Source organism: Lithobates pipiens, unplaced genomic scaffold, assembly GCF_037356315.1.
Source record: "Lithobates pipiens isolate NorthernLeopardFrog02 unplaced genomic scaffold, aLitPip1_a1.2 Scaffold_16, whole genome shotgun sequence".
Taxonomy (NCBI): domain Eukaryota; kingdom Metazoa; phylum Chordata; class Amphibia; order Anura; family Ranidae; genus Lithobates; species Lithobates pipiens.
The window spans coordinates 62,334,726-62,356,997 of NW_027507748.1; the positions used below are offsets into that span (position 1 = coordinate 62,334,726).

The 22,272-nt window shown below is 43.2% G+C and overlaps 1 protein-coding gene across 7 annotated transcripts in view; it reads left to right on the plus strand.

Moving 5' to 3' along the window:
- The window catches only part of SYNJ1 (synaptojanin 1), a 173,870-nt gene that overhangs the window by 150,730 nt on the left and 868 nt on the right, over positions 1–22,272 (plus strand). For 3 of the 7 annotated variants that reach the window (XM_077479975.1, XM_077479977.1, XM_077479976.1), the window contains 6 exons: positions 1,380–1,418; positions 4,731–4,772; positions 8,171–8,235; positions 8,767–8,875; positions 9,507–9,736; positions 21,435–22,272. The exon at positions 21,435–22,272 is cut by the window's right edge and continues 868 nt beyond it. In XM_077479975.1, coding sequence (XP_077336101.1) covers positions 1,380–1,418; positions 4,731–4,772; positions 8,171–8,235; positions 8,767–8,875; positions 9,507–9,736; positions 21,435–22,199 — 1,250 coding nt within the window. In that variant the 3' untranslated portion in view covers positions 22,200–22,272. Of the gene's footprint in view, positions 1–1,379; positions 1,419–4,730; positions 4,773–8,170; positions 8,236–8,766; positions 8,876–9,506; positions 9,737–13,761; positions 13,786–21,434 lie in introns of all 7 variants that reach the window. The other 4 variants (XM_077479980.1, XM_077479981.1, XM_077479978.1 and 1 more) reach the window with 4 other exon arrangements.

A 22,272-nucleotide genomic window follows, 5' to 3' on the forward strand; every position in this document is an offset into this window, starting at 1 on the left:
TCGGACATTCCAACAACAAAATCCGTCGGATTTCTGTTAACCACTCGCCGACCAGCTGCCGCAGTTGTACTGCGGCAGAATGGCACAGCTGGGCGAAATTAAGTTATGTAATGTCGCTTCACCCTGTGGTCACTAGGGGCGCTCATGCACCCCTGAGCCGATGCATGTGGCCAGAGCTCATGATCACTGCCGGGCTCCCGCGATCGCCACTGACACACAGAGAACTGGGAACTCTGAAGGGAGAACAGACAGATTGTCCATACAGATTATAAACAGCGATCTGTCATCTCCCCTGCACAGTCCACTCCCCCCTTCAGTTAGAACACACAATAGGGAACACATTAACCCCTTGATCACCCCCTAGTGGTTAAACCCCTTCACTGCCAGTGACATTTTTACAGTAATCAATGCGTTTTTATAGCATTGATCGCTGTATTAATGCCAATGGGCCCAAAAATTTGTCAAAATTGGCCGCTGTGTCCGCTATAATGTCACAGTCCTAATAAAAATCCTGAAAAAAAAATGCCATAAAACTATTCCCTATTTTGTAGACGCTATAACTTTTGCGCAAACCAATATACGCTTTTAGCATACTAGCTCATTATGTAATACTCACCTGAGATCGAAGCCCTCGCTGCGGTGCTCTTACACCACTCCAGCAGCTGACATCACTCCCGGGGGTTACTTCTGGGTATTGCAGCTCCGGTTCTATGATTGGCCGGAGTCGCGATGACGTCACTCCCGTGCATGTAACGCCACACTCACTGAAGCAAACGCCACGTGCCATTGCTTCTGAGCGCATGTGCCGATGACGTTGAAACATGCAGATATGGGGATATCTCCTAAACCATGCACCTTTAGGTGATATCCTGGGTAGCTACAGGTACGCCTTATTATAGGCTATCCATTAACCACTTTAAAGAGCATGGATGAAGGAATCTCCAATGCTTACTATTGTATTCTGACAGCCACAACACCAGGTGCTGCCTGAATACCCGAACAGTGACTATATCATTAGAATGCAGTCACTGTTTGGCCGACCATTTTCCATCTGGCTCAGTTGTTTTTTAATTGACTTTTGTTGAGCTGGGTGGCGTCATCAGAGCCCTCCCGAGGCCTAAATTTTGGCCAATTCAGTAAGAATCAACTGAAATCGGAGCCTTGTATAGCTAGCATTAATTTACAGCATCTACCAAGAACTGAAATGTTGGTTTGGTACACTGACCCTGTAAAAAAAAAAAAGTTTGTGGAATGGTTTTATTACTGACCTATGACCCATTATATCTGCCATTCACTTTTCTAACTGCTCTTTCTGCTGACTGTCTCTTTACTGTCTCTTTACTGTACTCTTCTGCTGAATTTCACGTTTCTGGGATCAGGTGCTCGGAGTCCAGCACCAACTAGGAAAGAGATTGGAGGTAAAAACATTGTCCCGTCATCGTCTCCTTCTGTTCTCCCCATAATGTTTCCTTTCCACCTCCCAAAAATTTAGTGGAGCTATTTTTGTACGTGTTTCCATCTGTTTAACATATGGGGAGTACCTCTAACCCCAGCATAGTGGACAAAGCTTAGAGCCCAGCTTGGCTGTGAATCGGCAGGATTGAGGCAAATGACACATTTGCTCAACGTGAACATGCAGAATGACTTGATTTTGGTAGAATCTTATAATTCCTGGATTCTGATAGCTTGAGTACACTTTCTGTGACAAAGAAAAATGGCGCCCCCTACAGCTTTAACATTTAGCTGCACCCCAACCTCACTCATCCATGTCTTTTATGGACCTTGCTTTGTGCACTGGTCCAAATCATTTGGTGGAGGGAGGATTATGGTGTGGGGTTATTTTTCAGGGGTTTAGCTTGGCCACTTAGTTCCAGTAAATGGAATTCTTAAGGCGTCGGCATACCAAGACATTTTGGACAATTTCATGCTCCCAACTTTGTGGGAACAGTTTGGGGATGGCCCCTTCCTGTTCCGACATGGCTGTGCACAAAGCAAGGTCCATAAAGACACGGATGAGTGAGTTTGGGGTGGAGGAACTTTAATGGCCCGCACAGTCCTGACCTTAACATGATAGAACACCTTTGGGATGAATTAGAGCGGAGACTGCAAGCCAGGCCTTCTCGTCCAACATCAGTGCCTGACCTCACAAATGGTCAAACATTCCCATAGACACACTCCTAAACCATGTGGATGGCCTTCCCAGAAGAGTCAAAGCTGTTATAGCTGCAAAGGGTGGGCCAACTCAATATTGAACCCTACGGACTAAGGATGCCATTAAAGTTTATGAGCGTGTAAAGGCAAGCGTTCCAATACCTTTGACAATATAGTGTATTGTTATCCCTTGCAGCTTCAGATTATTTATAAGTTGATAGATACATTTAATATCTCTCCTCTAAAATAGTCTCAAAGTGTAACTAAAGGAAAAACTTCATGTTAGATTTGTATAGAGTGGTGAGAACCACTGTCACGTTTTTATTGCTGTCTATGTCTCAGTTGGGGGTATTTACGCTCTCTAAGGCTGCATTCGCACTTCAGCGTTTGGAATCGCAGGCAGATTTGCCACGAAACTGCCTGTCCTTTGAATGTGCTGATGTTTGGCAAATTGCGGGACATTATTTTAATGATGCCTCAAATTGCGGTGCGGGTTTACCGCGATTGTCGCACGATAAATCATGCTGCAATTGTGGCAACGCGGGAAGCATGTCGCCCAAAAGTAGCGCCTGAACTTTTTTGGGGTGAAATAATTCCTGCAATGCAAGTTGCTGTGTGATAATCGTAGCAGACCCGCGCCGCAATTTGAGGGGGTCATTCAAATGAAGGGCATCTCAAATATGAGTCCTGCAATTTGTCATACACACATCAGCACTTTCAAATGGCGGGCAAATCTGCCCACGGTTCAAAACCCTAAAATGGGAATGCAGCCTAATTGTCTTGCTCATTACTGTCATGATGCACTTACCCCATCTATGCAGCGTTTCTCCCGGGCTGGCGGCTCTCCCGATCTCCCGCTCTCCACGGGCGACGGCTATGGCTTCCATTTCCTCCCTCCTTCTCGGCGGCCAATCAGGAGTCTTCTCTTTAGGGCCAATCAGAAAACGAGTCTTCCACCCGCTTCTGATTGGCCGCATTGAGGATCAGTGATACAACAGTGAATATTAATTCACTGTTGTAACACCTGGGTGGGCTCATGGTGCAATGCTCTGCGCCGCAAGCCCACATATTTTAAAGCCTATTAGAGCCCATGTAATCAGGTGCTTTTAAAAAAAAAAAAAAAAACACCCGCCGCTGTAATTCAGGCACCCAGTGTTCCTGAAAGGGGCAGGATGCCTGGCAGAAGTGGCCTTGGATAGATTCATGCAATGCATGAATTTATCAATTATTCTTATAGGGCAGTGATGGCGAACCTTGGCACCCCAGATGTTTTGGAACTACACTTCCCATGATGCATGCAGTGTCATTGAGCATCATGGGAAATGTAGTTCCAAAACATCTGGGGTGCAAAGGTTCGCCATCACTGGCCTATGAGTTTCCCTCGCTCCAGCTGGCTTATTCAGGTATTATCTGATTGCTTCCGATGGCACTCCCGGTTCCGAGTTATCTTAACTTTCCTCTTCCCTTCTCTAGACTTTAACCTTCCCTTACTCCCTTCTATTCTCTATCTGGCTCTTTTTCCTTCTTGTTCATACAGATGCCACCCTCTGGGGTTGGCCGCACTTCTGGATCTGGGGCGTGCACGAGCGCCGCTGGCGGCCTGCTCCCACTGTGTATAATCAGCTGATCTGTGGGTACCACTAACTCTATTTCCATCAGTACCCACCGATCGTTAGGGTGGCAGCGGTGGCCATGGATAGATTCATGCAATGCATGAATTTATCAATTATTCTTATAGGGCGGTGATGGCGAACCTTGGCACCCCAGATGTTTTGGATCTTCATTTCCCATGATGCTCATGCACTCTGCAGTGTAGTTGAGCATCATGGGAAATGTAGTTCCAACATCTGGGGTGCCAAGGTTCACCATCACTGTTATAGGGGGTAGCGTGGAGAGACGGGCAAGGAACCCTTGAGCCCCTAATGGATGGCCTGCCACTCATGGGGGAAAAAAAAGTATAGGCAAATCCATTTTAGTTTCCACCAGAACAGGAATAGAGGGGAAATCCTCCCCGGGGGACCTTGTCTCTGTAACTACTGTCTAAGTGAGGCTGATTTCCCCTTTGTTAGAAATTCCTCTGACTTCCTATGGACTCTACAAGACAGAAAGAGAAAGGAAATCTCCCTCATAACACAGATGCAAAAAAAGTCAGTGGTTTTATCCCTTGTATAGGAAGTAATTCTGGACCGCCGCACTCCAAAAAAAAAAATGTGCCTTTTATTCAAAATGCAAGATCAAAAATACATGCCACAGCAGAACGGACAGAAAAACTGACGCGTTTCACACTACAAATAGTGCTTAATCGTAGCTGATAGGTTTTATCCCTTGCCTACTCAAATTATAGAAAACGTTTTAGCTTTAGATATACTTCAATTCTGCATAATAATCCAAATTGCAACACTTTACTTTCCTACCTACCTCCATTTATTACACATGCAACATTAAAAGTACACTGTAAGCCTTCTGCAGAAGACAATAGAGGCTCATCAGGTCCTGTGTCCCCCTTGCCCTGTCCATCATTTTATTCCTGCTGGAGTTTCTGTTCCTGCAATCTTTTGTGTCTTCTTTTCTTCAACAAGGTGCTCCTCCCAGCCCCGGGGTAGCTCGTAGAGACGTGGAAGGTAAATAGACAGCTGTGTTGTAGAGTAATAACTGCATGAGCGTGCCAAGCATGTGTCATCCCCGCTAATAGACCTACTCCCCGCTAATGTTATCTAGAACAATACTGTACCTAAGCTTGGAATTCTATTTCTTTTGATTGCAATATGCATTGTTCCCCTATTTATTGCTTTGTGTCTAGTAATGATGGGTGACGACTTTTCATTTGTTCAGCTTGTTCTTATGGCCAGATGGACTAAGGGTTACCTGTCTGCCGAAATGTATATTGAACATACCCTAGTACGCCAAGACTGCAGCAGCAGTGCATTTGTACTGTTGCATGTATCAGGTTAACAACACATGGGAAAGGTTTTACAGTCCTGGCAGATGTTAGGGGTTTATGTGGCCTATAACAGTGGTCATCAATCCTGTCCTCAGGGCCCACTAACAGGCCAGGTTTGCAAGAAATCCATCACAGGCGATATAATTTGCTGCTCAGTGATTGCACTATTCTAGTCTGCATCTCCCCAAGGTAATACATAAAACCCGGCCTGTTAGTGGGCCCTGAGGACAGGGTTGATGACCACTGGCCTATAACCCCCTCCTAGGATTCTCTACCCTAGGGGTCAAGGTGCTTCCTCTATCTGCCGTAGTTAGAACAGTGATAGGCTTATATGGGCTATTAACTATACCAGTATTGCTGAAACCGTAGATTCTGGTGCCAAGTGTATCCTTCAGTGGCTAGATCTTACAGGGCAGAGGATCCCTGCACAGTAGAAATGAGGATAAAAACAAGGGGTGAGCGAAAAATCACTGGATCTGCCGATAATGCTAAATAGGCTGTTCCATTCAGAAAGCTACAGCGCCTGCAGCTGGCTGAATACCCAAACAGTGATTGCATCTGGGTGGATACAGTAGCTTTTTGGCTGACCGTTTTTCTACCTAACTCCTTTGTTTTGTTTTTTTTAGTTGAAGTTTGTTGAGCCAGATATTGCCAATAGGGCCTCCTATGACTTGAATTTCAGCAGGAAATTTGAACCGCATATAGCTAGGCTGCTGTTAGAAACCAGGGGGCCCCATACAGCCAGCCTGCCAGGGACCCCACCCACTCAAATACAGCTTACTAGGCTTCAGTTATGAATGAACAGTTAGTGATCAGTACCGATCACTTATTGTGTTCGTTTAGGAAAGGAAGGGCCTGGTAAATATAGCATATTTACTGAAACTTTCCACCACTCTCTATCCTGAAGGGTCCAATTGTATGCTTGAAGCTGCCAGAAGGAAGGAGAGGAGAAAAGCCAGAAGCACTGCAGGGGTAGGAGGGGGGGGGGGCTGGGCAGTGGGGGGAAATGTATGGTGCACAAGGCTGGCCTGGGCCCCATACAGAAGGACAGTTGGTACCCCCTTTTTCCACAGCCCTGATGGGGTAGGGTTACCGGGAGAGTTAGTTTGAAGGTTACAGGGAAGAGGAGTGTAATTTTAAAGTGAAACTAAACAAAAAAAAACACTGCGAGCAGGCAAGCTGTTCATTGCAAAAGAAACTTGCAATGTCTCTTTTGCAATAAAGTAAACCTACCTGCTTGCTTGCCGTCTTCCTTAGAATGTACACTGAACTGTGCATGTGCAACTTTGTATACATTCTGGCACTGTGCCTGGTTGATTGAACTCTTGAACATGCGTGGGAGTTGCATCATCCTGCATCAGCCAATCAAGATAACTGAAGCTCTCGGAAGAAGCTGGCGAGAGACCTCGTGGGCTTCAGGCTGTTGGAGCCAAGTTGGGTATTTTAGAGTTGAGTTCCACTTCAATGTATATAGGGTTACAGGAAGCGTGAAGGTTATAGGGAGAGTTGGGATTATAGGGAATGTTAGTTTTAGGAGTGTACAGGGAGAGTTAGTGTTGGGATTACAGGGAGAGTTAGTGTTGGGATTACAGGGAGAGTTAGTGTTGGGATTACAGGGAGAGTTAGTGTTGGGATTACAGGGAGAGTTAGTGTTGGGATTACAGGGAGAGTTAGTGTTGGGATTACAGGGAGAGTTAGTGTTGGGATTACAAGGAGAGTTAGTGTTGGGATTACAGGGAGAGTTAGTGTTGGGATTACAGGGAGAGTTAGTGTTGGGATTACAGGGAGAGTTAGTGTTGGGATTACAGGGAGAGTTAGTGTTGGGATTACAGGGAATGATAGTGCTGGGGTTTCAGGGAATGATGGTGTTGGGGTTTCAGGGAATGATGGTGTTGGGGTTTCAGGGAATGATAGTGTTGGGGTTTCAGGGAATGATAGTGTTGGGGTTTCAGGGAATGATAGTGTTGGGGTTTCAGGGAATGATAGTGTTGGGGTTTCAGGGAATGATAGTGTTGGGGTTTCAGGGAATGATAGTGTTGGGATTTCAGGGAATGATAGTGTTGGGATTTCAGGGAATGATAGTGTTGGGATTTCAGGGAATGATAGTGTTGGGATTTCAGGGAATGATAGTGTTGGGATTTCAGGGAATGATAGTGTTGGGATTTCAGGGAATGATAGTGTTGGGATTTCAGGGAATGATAGTGTTGGGATTTCAGGGAATGATCGTGTTGGGATTTCAGGGAATGATAGTGTTGGGATTTCAGGGAATGATAGTGTTGGGATTTCAGGGAATGATAGTGTTGGGATTTCAGGGAATGATAGTGTTGGGATTTCGGAGAATGATAGTGTTGGGATTTCGGAGAATGATAGTGTTGGGATTTCGGAGAATGATAGTGTTGGGATTTCGGAGAATGATAGTGTTGGGATTTCGGAGAATGATAGTGTTGGGATTTCGGAGAATGATAGTGTTGGGATTTCGGAGAATGATAGTGTTGGGATTTCGGAGAATGATAGTGTTGGGATTTCGGAGAATGATAGTGTTGGGATTTCGGAGAATGATAGTTTTAAGAGGATACAGGGAGAGTTAGTTCAAGGATTATGGGGAGAGTTGGTCTTGGGGGAGCACAGGGAGGGTAAGTTATGGCTTAGATAGTGTTAAGGTTGGCATAAAGACAGACTTGTGGTAGAGTTTTGCTATTAGAATTGGAAACGGTGTCAAAATCTACCAGCACTGATCTCATGGAGCTGAAAGCTAATGTTTCGATGGCTGAGTAACTGATATTGGAATTTCCATGCAGACATTAAACACTAGTACATGCTTTACTGTGATAATGCAATCTAGCGTTGAACCCCATCATTTGCAAATGCTAATGTAGTGATTATAGTGTGCATCTGTCATCCTAATAACGCATGTATGGGTGTTGCTTTTACTAGTGATGTCAACATAGCAATTCAATCCTGGGTGTTGGTGCTCCTGTCTACCATTTTGGGGGCAAAACCAGAATCCTGCAAATCTCAAGTCACCAGATAGCAGGGTCTCATTAAAATTAACTACAATTTTATAATTTCTGTTTTCAGTTCGTGGACAAGCCCCTCCTCCACTTGGACCTCCATCTGCCACACCATGTGCTATGGTCAGGCCGGTGAGTGTTTTTTTTTTTTATTCTGCTGTTTTTTTATTTATCATGTAGATGGACAAAAATACAAGTCAATTTTATGTTTTTCATTTTTGAATATGGATGTTGGCGTTCAGCTTAAGTGTATGTATGTGTGTGTGTGTGTATATATATATATATATATATATATATATATATATATATATATATATATATATATATATATATATATATATATATATATATATATTTGAAAAATTTAATATAATAAATAATACAAAAAAACAAAATCTACAATACTTATTAGACAAGTCCCTTTTCTTTCCTTGTTTCTTACCTTTTAAGCAAATATATCAACAGCAACAACATTTTTTTATTCCTTAAATTAATTTATCATCCACTGCCTCGAAGTGTATTCGTGAGCAGGAGAAAAGAAAAAACATCCCCAAGAGAGTGATAGGGATTAAATACTTGGTGCTAAAATGGGTTTTGTCATTTCCTGTATGTAAACGGGTTTTATTAGTAAATATTTATGTAAATTACGTTTTTTTCCCTTAGACTATCCCTCCTCGTGCGGGGGTAATAAGTGTTCCTCAAAGCCATGGTGGAGCAGCACAGGCCAGACTTCCCGCCCCAGCACCTGTCAAAGCAGCTGAGCCTCCAAAAGGTATAGTGTGTCCTTACAAGTGGAAAGGTTCATTACATTTTATTTATTTTGCTTCAGCTGCGGTCACATAACTTACCTGTAAAGAAGTATGTTCCATGTCCTGCATGCAGCTGATTCCTGCGAAAATCTTTTCTCCAGTCTTTATTGCACTTAACTTATGGCACTACAGGGGATAATAGGTTTGGCTCTTGGGCTGCTTTCACACTACTCCATTTCAAAAACCATAGTAAAAACGCATGTATTTCCAGTGCATTTTGCACCTCTGAAAATGGGAGATGTGACTCAAGTGCAGCAGGATAGGGAGGCGGCGGGAGCAGCATGTAGAGGAACCGATGCCCACCATTTCCCTCCTGCTGCCGCTGAATGTCTGCGAGAGAAGAAGCGGGTGTTCATCGACTACATGGATGAATTGGTTCCTCTACATGCTGCCACCCTCCTATCCAGTTATACAGGGGGGCGCACGGGCCCCCTGGAGCATGGGGCTGAGTCACAATGGTGGCCCCTGCAACTCCTGTACACGTGCCCCTGAATTGGTGTTACTTCTGACAGTGGGAACATGAGGTTATTAGGTTTGTGCAGTGTGCCTTTTTGGAGAAATGATTCTGTTCTAATTTTCTCTTATCTGTTTTAGCATTCCCTTCTCTTCCTGAGCCTATGATACCCCAACTAGCAACCCCTCTTCAGCCTAGTTTAGCCACCCAACCACCCTGCCAAAAGATGCAAGAACCTATACAGCCGACATCATCACATCCCACCTCTCCTCCTACACCGCCTCTACAGAGCCTAGACACGCCTCCACAAGCACCTCCCCGCAGCCGATCCGCTCAGAATCTGCCTTCAGATAATGTCGCTCCTCAACCAGTAAGTGCTTTCCATTTCAGTGAGAACATATATTGAAAGATATCATATCAGATTCTTCTGATGAATTAATGCCTTCTGTCAGCCCATTAAGTGTGCTTTAATGCCTGGGAGCTTGGCTTCTGTATCATGTGACCTCTGTGATTGTCTCTCACAGCGATCATGTGATCAGGAACCATGACACTGCTTCCCAATCAGAAGCCTTGACTGAAAGTGGTCGATACAGACAGATTAGAGCTGTGAATGCATATGTGCAACGGCTGGGCATTCAAGCTCACCTTTCTTGCTGCCGCATGTATGTGTTATGCAGTCGCCAAAGGTTTAAAAGATAACGTGCTTCAACCATGCAGAGCAACAGGGTCACATCTTGGCCCCTATAGCATCCCTTGCTTAGTCTTTTCTCCTCTGCTGCTGCCTTTGGGCATCTGGAAAGAACTCCCACTAATTCTAGATACTGGGAAGCATGTGAGCCTCATCCCCTCCATTCATGTGACAGCGCTGGTGCTTGGTAATTGGCTGCTCAGCCGACAGCGCCATCACATAGGGGCAGGGAAAGAGTCTTGAGCCCTGTGTATGCTCTGGACTTGAAACTTACACAGGGCTTCTACTCCTTGCTCCCATAAGTGAATGGGGTGACGGGTAAGAAGTGTGGAGGTAACTACAAGCTCCTGCCAATGACCTGTATGAGAATGAACCTGTGTTATCATGGATTGGCATAGGTGCAGGTCCAATTCAAAATGTTCACCTTTTTAGAAAATAAATGGAAAGCTGAACTAACACTGCACACCCTCCCATTCTCCCTTGGTCCCCATTGGACTTGCCTCCATGGGTTGAGTGCCCACACAGCCTGTGTAGCGGTCAGATTTTGAAATTCCCTTCTTCTCTGTGCAGAGCTTCCTGGACAGATCAGGGCAATGCTCTGTTTTGGAGCTGACCAATCAAAATCACTCTGATCCATTCCGAGTGCATTGCAGAGAGAAATGGGAGAAGAGCAGGGATTTCAAATCTCCAGACGGCTGCATGGGCATTGACAGCTCTTCAACCATGGAGGTAAGTACAGCAGAGAACAGGGAGGTGGGGAGGCGGGGAGGTGCATACGGTGCTAGCTCACCTTTCATTTTTCCTGAAAAGGTGAACTAACCCTTTTACACCTACACCTTTGCCAGTCAATGACAAAAGAAGGGGAACTAATACTTTAAGTATCAAGTTATGGAGTATGATTTAATTATTAGCATACAAATATCTGGCCATCAGCAAAGGTCTCATTAGCTACACATTGTCATGATTCTATCTTATTTAAAAAGCAAAAGAGAATAGAGATATGTAAATTGTGCTTTCGATAGAAAATGCTTACAGAAAAATGGCTTTCTCATTTGTTAATCAGACCTACAATCTTATTACTCATTCCCATTCTTATTCATTGTTAAGTTTAAAAATAGTTTCTGGTGCAGTCAGTGAAATCAGAACACAGTATTACAAGTGACAGTATTCCGAAAGTACTTTGCATGGTAGTGGTCTTGAGAAATAATACAGATTGATTTGCTCTTGCCTTGTTTTCATAAGCCCCTTTCTTAAACAGATTTGCAGATTCTTCCTCTGGATACCATCTGTAAATCACGGAACAATCAGTGCTTTGTTGAATGACTGCCACAAGACAAGAAAAAAAAAACATATCTAGATCCAGGAACACTTTATTATTTTGCAGCTTACACTTATTAGATAGGATTGCACTTCTTGGATATAAAGGCACTTCTTATGCCCTGTACACACGGTCGGACATTCCGACCACAAAATCCATCTGATTTTTTTCTGACAAATTTTGGCCGAAGCTTGTGTTGCATACACATGGTCGCACAAAGTTGTCGGAAAATTCGATCTTTCAGAATGAGGTAACTTAAACCACGTACGACAGGACTAAAAAGAGGCCAATAGCTTTCATCTCGTAATTTATTCTGAGCATGTGTGGCACTTTGTCCATCGGAATTCTCTACACACGATCGGAAAAAGTCTGATCGGATTTTGTTGTCGGAAAATTTTAGATCCAGCTCTCAAACTTTTTCCGTCTGAATTTCTTTAGAAAGTCCAATAGAGCCCACAGACGATTGGATTTTCCGACAACATAATCTGATCAGACTTTTTCTGTCGGAATTTCCGACCGTGTGTATGGGGCATTAGAAATGATGGCTGCATTCATTTTTCAGTTGTATTTTTTTTCGCTTGGTAATCTTTGCAGTAACACACTTTCTGCCCTTGGGCGGCAACAGCTACTCGATGTGTCTATGGAGTAGCAATGTTGTCATTCTATGATAGAACGTGTGTTAAAGCCCAAGTGCAGGCAAAATCAAAAACCAGAAAATCAGCACAAGGCACATAACTTACAGTCAGTAGGATGTGTCCCTTGTGTTGATTCCTCTTCTGTTAGTAGTAATCCTCCCCTGCCCCGCACACCTGCTACCATAATCTTTCTATGATGTTGGGGGTTAATACATCTAACAAGCTGTCGCAGGCTGTCATTATTAGAGCCTGATTACACCTGCAATTTCTGCCCAGCTCCACCGTTCATAGAAGCCATACTACAGCTTTGGTGGATGGAACTGGATCTAAGCATGGAAGACGGGCGGATGATTGATATGTCCTTTCAATTCATAGATCCTGTTTAATTTATGGAAGCTGTTGTGAATGGTGGAAAGGGTGGTGTAGCCATGCTGTCTTGACGAGAGCCTGTGACAGCCCCTTCGTTTTTTTAGGCTGTATTATATAGCTACATAGTAGATAAGGTTGAAAAAAAGACAAGTCCATCAAGTCCGACCCATGTAACCCAACGCATTCACACCTGAGCGTAGCAATTTACTGGCGTTTTAATTTGAGAGTTTTTAGAAGTGTATTGCAAGCGTTTACAGCTTCAGACATTTTTGTTTAGCCAATAGAAAGCATCGGGGGTGGGTATGAGAGATCAAATTAGGGGGGGGGGGGGGGAGCTGCTGTTTGAGCAGAAATCAGGCATTTCTATTGAAGTCTACGGGGCCAAAAACGCTTGTAATATGCCAAAATGAAGAATACCAAGCGAATGAAAGCGGCGGCAACTCCAAAAATCCTTTTGAATTCTTTATTAATACATGACCATGAGAAAAAAAAAAAAAAAAAGGTTAATGCGGTTCAGCATTAAGCCTTTTTCGCTGCCAAAAAGAAGCTCGTGTACTTTTCTGAGTGACTGGCTTTTTTGCTTTAGGTTAGTCTAAGGACCAAGCTGCAGTATACTACATTGGTTTCCAGAATATGTGAAGAGCTTATTAAATCTGTGCTGCATGACTATAGCAGGCCATAGACGGTGCAAATTTATTTCCTGCAACCACGGGTTGCAGGAAAGAAATTCACATGATTCCTCCATCAACACAGGCAGTTCTAACAGGGTAATCCTTCCTGACGAGCAATTGAATCTGGCTGGCTGGTTGTACCCAAGTTCATCGATCAACTTAGTACATTCAGCCTGCCCACACGCAGTTCGTATCTCGGCCGGATCCTGATGAACCGGCCGAGAGTCGAACCGTATATGGCTGGCCTAAGCAGACAGTGCAGCATGTCTAATGGCACCCTCATATTACACAACTACATATGGAGTACGTTAAACCACTCACATCACCTCCGCTCCTCAAAGGAACCTGGGTCTAATGTCCTTTTTGCAGCCATTCATATTGTAGGGTAATTAAGTGAGCCCATTAACCTATCTCTCTGTTTTTGGATTGTAGGAGGAAATAGAAGCCCTCATCCACACAAACACAGCAAAAACAGTAATTATAAGCTATAAATTCACACACGGTTTTGAAAAACCTTTGAGTGGTAGAAATGTCGCTGTGTCCTACACGTCCTTCTGTCTGCTTACTGCTGTATTCTCCGGAGTCCACAACCAGAATATATTACTAATAAAAACAATGCCATTAGGAAGAATGACTGCATGCTTGTCTTTTCTCACTGTCTCTCTCTTTTCTTCTAATGTCTTTTCTTTTCAATATTTGTCTTTTTATCACTAGCAGGAGCAGCCATCAGGGTAAAAGGTATCTGAACAGTTTAACCCTATTGTCTGTACTTCCACCCTAAACTGTGTCATTAGTGACACCTTTGGCTTCTTGTCATTCATGTAGCCGATAACCATCACCTGGTTAACCATCATTACTCGTGCATTGTCGTGTCATGATAAAGAAGGAGGGGGTGATGACATCTTTAAATTATCCTTTAAAGCCAAACTCCAGCCAAAACATAGTTTTACAAAGCTTAGAACAATTTATTTAGCCATAGGCAAAATTTTCTCTTCCTGAATAAGTGAGAAAAACCACTCAAACAGGCAAGTATGCCCAAAATGACTGTCACTTTCTTTCATGTAGAAAGGGAGTGTTCCCTGTACGGTGCATGCAAAGCACCTTATATTGGATACATCAGAGTAAAAGTTGATGGCAAGCTCTTGTAATACAGCAATATCACTGAGCACTGGCAGATTTCATTCCCCAGCTGTCTTGGTAAAAAAAAAAAAAATCTACCCATTTAACCCTGCCTTCATTTTTGGTGTACACCAGGGGTCTCTAAACTTTCTAATCAAAGGGCCAGTTTACTGTCCTTCAGGGGGGCCAGACTGGGCAGTGACAGTAGAAAATACCCCAGCATCAGTGCCCCATCATTGATCTTAATGAGAGGAATAATGCCCCATAGTTGAAATTAATGAGAAGAATAGTGTCCCATTGATGGTGTCAGTAGGAGGAATGGTGCCCTATCATTGGTGTTTGTCAGTGGAATAGTGCCCTTAGGGCCAGATAAAGGCAAAAATAGGGCCACTTCCGGCCCCCGGGCTGCAGTTTTGAGACCACAGGTGTAGACTAAAGTCTTCAGCCTAAGTGCATGGGCCTATTTTTTTTTCCTCAACAAAAAAGCACAAACCTGGCCATTCCTAAAACACGTGCAGGATGGCAACCTTTTGGTTACAATTTTGTTCATTGGGTTTTAGAATATAGTGGGTATAATGGTCAGCTCCAATAGCCCCTTTGTTAATCCGGCCCTACACAACTAGTCACAACTCTTCAATATCTTCATGGACAGTGCAGGGCCAGCAGTCCTGCATTGCACATGAGGATGGCAAGGACCCACCCACATGCCAGGAATGTTGGCCAGAGGAGTTGTATACCAGCTGCTGGAGGAGCAAGGAATAAGGCATTTGTACTTGCACATTTCCCCCTAACCAAACAAGCATTTAACTTATGCGGTGTGGGGGGAGGACACCACTGCATGGATAAATTAAACAGCAACCCTGATTGGGGTTTAAATAAGCCATCACCCCAAAAACCTGGTGTCTACAGAGCATTCTCTTTTAGGTTCAGACACATTTGCTTTGCACAGCTCTGTCTTGCTCTCTTCCGCTTCCTGTCCTGGCTATGCACTCTCTAAAACTGTGACACGGGACCATCTACCACGGGGTATGCGGGTGGTGCTCGGAGGGAAAGGTCCCACGGCACATCTGCTTTTTGAACTATATTGCAAAAGGGTTAACAGCTGAACTACATTGATTATAATAATTTACACAACTAATATTTCTCAAAGGGTAAAAGTAAACCTCCAGGTATAGCTCTAGTTTATGGTACACTTATGCACAATTTAAAAAGAAAAAAGATACCTGTGCATGAGTATAAAGCCAAGCAGTAGTGAGTGTTCCAAGGATGATAAAAAAAAACTGCTCCTGCCTCGTATGCTGCTAGAACAGCATTGTCACCCTAGCACAGGGACCTCCAATAGAGTCTTTAACTTGTAGGATCATTGGGTGTAAATAAGGGGGGGGGGGGGGGTTGGAAAAGCAAGAATTGAACAATATGCAGGCATATGTGAAGGAAATATTTAATTTTTAAAATGAAGGTTTAGATACTAAATATCATAAGTGCCAAGTTATCAGCTTGAGCAGGTTTTATAGATGACCGCTTTCTTTGAAATATGCTGGCTGTGTCTGATTTCAGTGCTTTTGTTCTCGGAACAAATAAACGGCATCAATCCTTTGTATATCTCTCAGCACTGGTTTCCTGTAAAACCTCTTTTACATAAAGATTATCACATTTTGTTTGTAACCTACTGCAAGCTGTTTAACTGTGGGAACTACAGGAGTAGGTAATGTCTTCATGCAGCCATATATTCTATCCTTCCATATGGTTTTACCAAGTCTGGGAAAGGAAATCCTCACTCATGAGGACTAATTGTGGTAAATACCATTCTCTGCCTACTTTATCTTTAATGAAACTATAATAATGGTATCTTCATTGCACCGTACTACATCATCTTTATTTCACCCTTAATATACTGTAACACTGAGACAGCTAATAATGTCAATCTCTGGCCCAAAGAGGTGCATGATCTAATTTCTCTGTTACACACAATTGTTGAATGGTTAGATTCTGCAACCAGTAGCAATTCTTCTTTCTTTTTTTTTTTTTTACACTGACTGACCCCATACTCTCTACCTTTCTCTCTCTCTATTGCCCAATCCCATCTTATCTAACTGCACTTTCCCCAATCAAGTCCAGTCTTTGCTCCCACTTGTCCCTGGCTCCCTGCTGTCTTCTGGGAGATCCCTCAGACCACTTGCTGTGCTCAGTGATGTGTGATGAGGAGAGGTTGCAGGATACCCTCTGAAGGAGAACCTGGGGATGCGGGCACAGACTCCACATCCCTTCTCTATGTCCTTACCTGACCCTGGCTCCCTGCTTTGCTGTTTTCGCTGCTCCTGGCCCAGAGTCCATGCAGGGTGCAGCGTTATCCATTTCTCCAGGCTGCACATCATCACATCTTTTCGGAGCTGGTTCTTTTGCAGTGGTCCTCCCTGCAGTGCAGAGCAGGGGCCAGAATTCAGCTCCAAGCCTTCATACTGCTAATATCGGTTATTTTTGTCCCCCCTTACCCCAGCTGACAGACCCCATATTTCTGCCCCCTCCATTTCCCCATTCACATCCTCCTTCATGCCCTATCCTTGGCTGAAAAATATTGCCCCCCCCCCTTCTCAGGTAACAGTCGCTTTTCCTCTCAAAGTCTCAAAGTCCCTGCCGCCTTACCACCCGTAACTCATAGATATCCCTCCACACATCCCTCCTTGGCTGACTCATGTCCCCACCCCAACCCCACTTCTGCACATCTTACCTTCTGCAACAGTTCTTCACCGTTCAACATTATGATATTGAAAACCTTGCCTATTTGTAGCGGTTTTTGCCATCCCCTCAACTCGGCTCTCTTACCCCCAGAATGCAGATCGGGCCACTGAGCACTTCCTTTCCCAAGAGAATGGCTGCGGAAGGAAGTGTGGGGATGTGTAGGCTGATACTCATTGGAAGTTGAGGACAGGCAAGGGCATAGCTAAGGCATGTGGAGTCTGCTGTAACATCCCCAGGCTATCCTATGGAGATTGTCCTACAGCGTGCCCTCCTGACACATTATTACTGAACATAGCAAAAGGCCTGCATGTCTCCTGGAAGGAAACAGGAAGGCTTGGATGCATAGAAGAGGACAGGATTGGGAAGAGCAAGTGCAACAAGATAGGATGGGATTGAGCAATAGAGGGGAAAAGGTGGTAAGTGTGAATCCACAAGGGAGTCAAAGGAGGATGAGACACTACTACTGGTTACCGAATCCCTCCTTGACAAAATAAACACTCTGACTTAGGTTTTCCCACTGGGTACAATGCCTAACTGTGTTGATAAAACCCCATTACATTATTAAGAAAGGAAGGGGAACTTGGCAAATACAATGTGGTTTTGTCCAGCAGCAGTCTCTTCCAAAGACCCCCTTTCCCACATGGTGTATCTTTAAGTCCTATCAGTGTGTTGGTGTTCTTTATCATGACCTAATGCATGCAATATTTTATTAAATGTACAATCCACCCAAAACTGATATTTTAATCTTTGGTGGATGCTGGGGAGTTAAAATGCCTGAGGGTTTCTTGCATCCCTCAGGGACTCTCGTGGTGGGACTCTTCTTGTTCCAAACCTAGGATGCTGCCACACTCCCTGTTGCATTTACAATTGGGATGACAATGCCAGGGAAGTCCTCATTGGTGGAGTCTCTACAGGTTATAAGAAGCCAACAAGTAATGGCCCACAGGGCTCCACCATATCTGAAATATCACTTTAAGGCGGATTGACCCTGTAACTTTTACAGCTGCAGACCTTGTATATGTTTAACGCGTTAACAGTTTTTGAAGGAGCTTCTCTGTTTAACTGATTTTTGGCAATGGTCACTGATGCCAGTTATATTGCAATAAATCTGGTTAAAGGTTGTTGGATATGACATTCAACCATGATTCCAGATATGTGAAAAATCTCTTATGGAGAAGAAAAATGCAGAGATCATCTGATTTGTAAATCGTATTAATGCCTATTTTATTTATGGGCCCACCACAGCCTTGTAAGAGATGTTAGTGTTTTGCTTATGGCTATTTCTGAAGTTGTGTACAGAACGTTAAAACAGACTCTCCTATCTTTACTGGTCACATGACAGCTGACATTTTGCCCATCCCCAGTAGACATGTTTATTTTTTTTTTTTTTTAAGGCTGTGTACATTTAAAGGCTTTTATACATTTCTCAATGTACATGACACTTATTTTTAAAATGTTGCGCCCACCCTGTTTCTTATAATAAGGGTGGGGGGTTGGAAGCTTTAAAGCGCTATTGATGAGATAAAGGGCTAAAAGGTCAATGCAGAGCACATTCATCTTAGCACAGTGCAAGGCAATCCGTTCTGTAAGCTCTTGTGAGAATGGGTCCATGTATTCTCCCAGCACTGGTACACCAGGAGCTGGTTTTGACATCCATGCATAGGAAGTCTAATGCCGCGTACACACGAGAGGACTTATGTCCGACAGACCTCCAAAGGAGTTCCGCCGGAGTTCCGACGGAGTTCTGGCGGAGTTCTGGCTGACTTTTCGACCGAACGGACTTGGACACACACCATCACACCAAACTCCGACGGAGTCGAACGTGATGACGTACGACTGGATTCGAATAAGGAAGTTCATAGCCAGTAGCCAATAGCTGCCCTAGCGTCGGTTTTAGTCCGTCGGAGTAGCATACACACGAGCGGATTTTTCGAAGGGGACCGGGTCCGGCGGAGTTCCGTCGGGAAAATTTGAAGCATGCTTCATTTCTAAAGTCCGTCAGACTTTTGCGAAGCTAAAGTCCGTTGCAGCCCACACACGATCGAATAGTCTGACGGACTCAGTCCGTCGGAGTTTGGATGTTGAAAAGTCCGCTCGTGTGTACAGGGCATTAGTGAACGAGATAAGTGGTGAAAACTACAGATTTGATGGGAACAGGGTGTCTACACAAACTTTCAAACCTCCATCCTGTCTTTAGACTCTGAATATTGGGGCTAAGTCACCTGTGTGGCTTTAAATGCCAGGGTTCCTAACCCTTATTAGAACTGAAAAAGCGGCTTGTACAGATTGTGAAATGTCTTCCAGATTGCAGAATAAGTCCAGTTGAATGTAACTATTCAACTACAACTATAAAACTACCTATACTGTGAGCTAAATTAAAAAGAACCATCAAAAACATAAAATTTGATTATTTTTCCATTTTGCCTTACAAGGTCAAACATGTGGACTCTCGACCTTAACACCTTAATGAGCTTGTTAAACAGCCCATTCCAAAACCATGATCATTAATAATGGAGTTCCCCCTTTTATGCTACAGCAACCTCCACTCTTCTGATAAAGATTTACATTAAGATTTTGGAGTGTGTCTGGGAGAATTTGTGCTCATTCAGCCAAAAAAGCATTTTTAAGGTCAGGTACTGATGTTGAATGAGAAGACCTGGTTCACAAATGGTGTTCCATCTCACCCCAATGGTGTTCAGTGGAGGTCATGTCAGGGCTCTCTGCAGTCAGGCAAGTTCCTCCATGGCAAACTTATCTTACTATATTTTTATGAAGCTGACTATGTGCATGGGGCACAGTCATGCTAAAACAGAAACAAATGGAAACAGGCAATTGTCTAAAATAACTTTTAAATGACATAATAATGTACCTTTCACTGGAAAATGACTGAAATCAATCATTTGGAGGGTTCTACACCTACATTTTACTCTATAGCGTGTAATACTACTTTCTTTTATTCAGGCGAAATCAATTAGTGATTAAACAAAAATTCTGAAAATTCTCAGACTTATTTTTGAAAATGCAAAATCAATAATCTCCATATTATACATAAAATATGATTGCTTCCTCTAGTACTTTCAGGAGTCACTAGTTTGCATCAAGCCTTTGTACAGGTCCCTTAGTACAATTTTTTGCGATTTTTATTAACATCGATTGCGCAAGCCCTGAAGAAGGGGGAAGCCTTTTCCCCTGTAATGTGTTGGCTGTATTTGATGCTCTTAACCATTAAATGTTTCAAAATCCCTTAATTGAGATTAACTTTTTAACAAGTCCTCCTCCATACACACCCAAGAATTTGCTGTCTGGAAAACGCTCACTTTGTCACTAGCAGAGGGGTAGCAGCCTAGGATCAGAATAGTATCCACCCATACTATATTTTATTCATGGATCTGCTTCTTTTAAGGAAAAAAACTTTGTAGTATATACATCAAAACCAATTTTTACTTCTATTGGTCCAGTGCTATCACACACACACACACACTAAAGACACAACAAAGAAAATTTCCCCAAAAGTAAATTCCAACTTTTGAGAGTTGACACCAAAATGGATGTACCCATGGAAAGGTATCCTCTCTACCCCATGTTTGACAGACAGCCATACACGTTTGCATTCTCCCTGACTTCTTCTAGAGCTATTTATCGCCAGAACAGTTAGTGAGGGGGGGACCTATCCAACAGGCACCAACAGGTATAAAAACCTGGCCCTTCGCACTATATACAAGAATATTTTGGAGTTCAAACATTGTTTGGTGTGCATGTGAAATGTCAGGTCACCAAAAATCAATGTGGTGTGCAGAGTACGTACCAGCTTGTTACCTCCATTGGGAAAACCTTTAATAAAATGCTTCCAGAGTTTGCGGTTCTTCCCACTTACAATGCTTGCAAGGGAGCCCCGCTCTCAGTATTAGGTTCAAGAGGTTTGTCAACCAAAAATGTGCCCTGCGATGTTTATACCCTTTGAATTATACATTGGAGAGATGCTGAGAGATATAGTATAAAACCAGTACATGGCATAGCTATCACACTGCACTTAATGGAAATAAAGAATATTTTACTTTTTTTGTTGTTGCTGTGATTCAGGGTTCCAGGCGGATATTTTAAAGCATTGGAGTGTTTCTACATTTCTTTTATTTATTTTTTTTAACCTTAAAATCCTACAATATTACACATTTAACAGCTTTTATACTGCAGCGGTAAAATTCAGCACTTTTTTTTTTGTAAAAAGACAGGTCTTGTCTTTGGCCTTTGATTAAACCACAGATTTTTATTGAAATTTAGTTAAGTTATTGCATGAATATTCCATGGGGCACCAGTCAAATCCAGACATTTTATGTTTGACCCTGTCTTTTTTTTTTTTTTTTTTTTTTTTTTTTTTTTGTCATTGGTGAATGGCTCGTAGATAACATTGTAAAATTCTTCATGAAATAACATTGTGTTTGTGCTAGATTAGATAATAAATGGTAGCTCTACATGATCTCCCATTGATTATTATCTTGTTCTCATGATAATGTATATATTTTTCCCTGCAGAATCCAACTAATGGAGTCAGTGGCTTTAGAAGTCAGTTTGAAAACGATCTTTTTGCGGACTTCTCTTTAGATCCCCTACTCGTTACCAAGCTTCCTGTACTCAAAACCATATCATCTGCTCCATCAGCAAGCCAAAGGGAGCCAGTCCTGTTGCCTTCTGCAGTACAGAATAATCTTCATACCGTCAATAGCCTGCCCATACTGCCTCCAGTCCCAAGCCGGAGTGTATCGCAAGACAGTCTGAGGATATCCCCTAATCCATTTCTTAACAGATCCATTACTACAAATTCAGTCAACCCAATCAATGAAAGATCAGCAAATGCTGGAAATCCATTCAAGAACCCAACATCTTCTTTGACTGGTCCTACATTACTGCCAACTGGAGTATGTGAGCAATTTCATTCCACAAGCCAACCTGAGCTTCAGCAGAACAAGCCAGTATTCACCTTAGGGCCAGCAGAGAAAAGCCTATCATTGCCCCATAATTTTACCTCAGTGTCCGAGTCTAATCCAAAAAGCTGGGTAACTTTTGATGACGACAGTTTTGCAACTAAATCAAATAGGTCAGTCAGCAATGGCGTAGATTTTGATGGCTTCCAGCAGTCTACTTTTGATAGCAACCGGAACACAATCCCAGTAGGCTCTTTCTCTCAATCGCTGAGGAAGCCCCCTCCACCACCTCCTGTTCCATCAAGGACAAAATTTGACCCCTCTACCAAAATATCTACCCACCCTTATCCAACTATGGAATTCACTGATCGGTAACTTGAAACTGCACTTGAGATTTCCTAAGCGTGCAATAACTTTGGTCAATTATGAAGTTTGTGGCTACTTAATA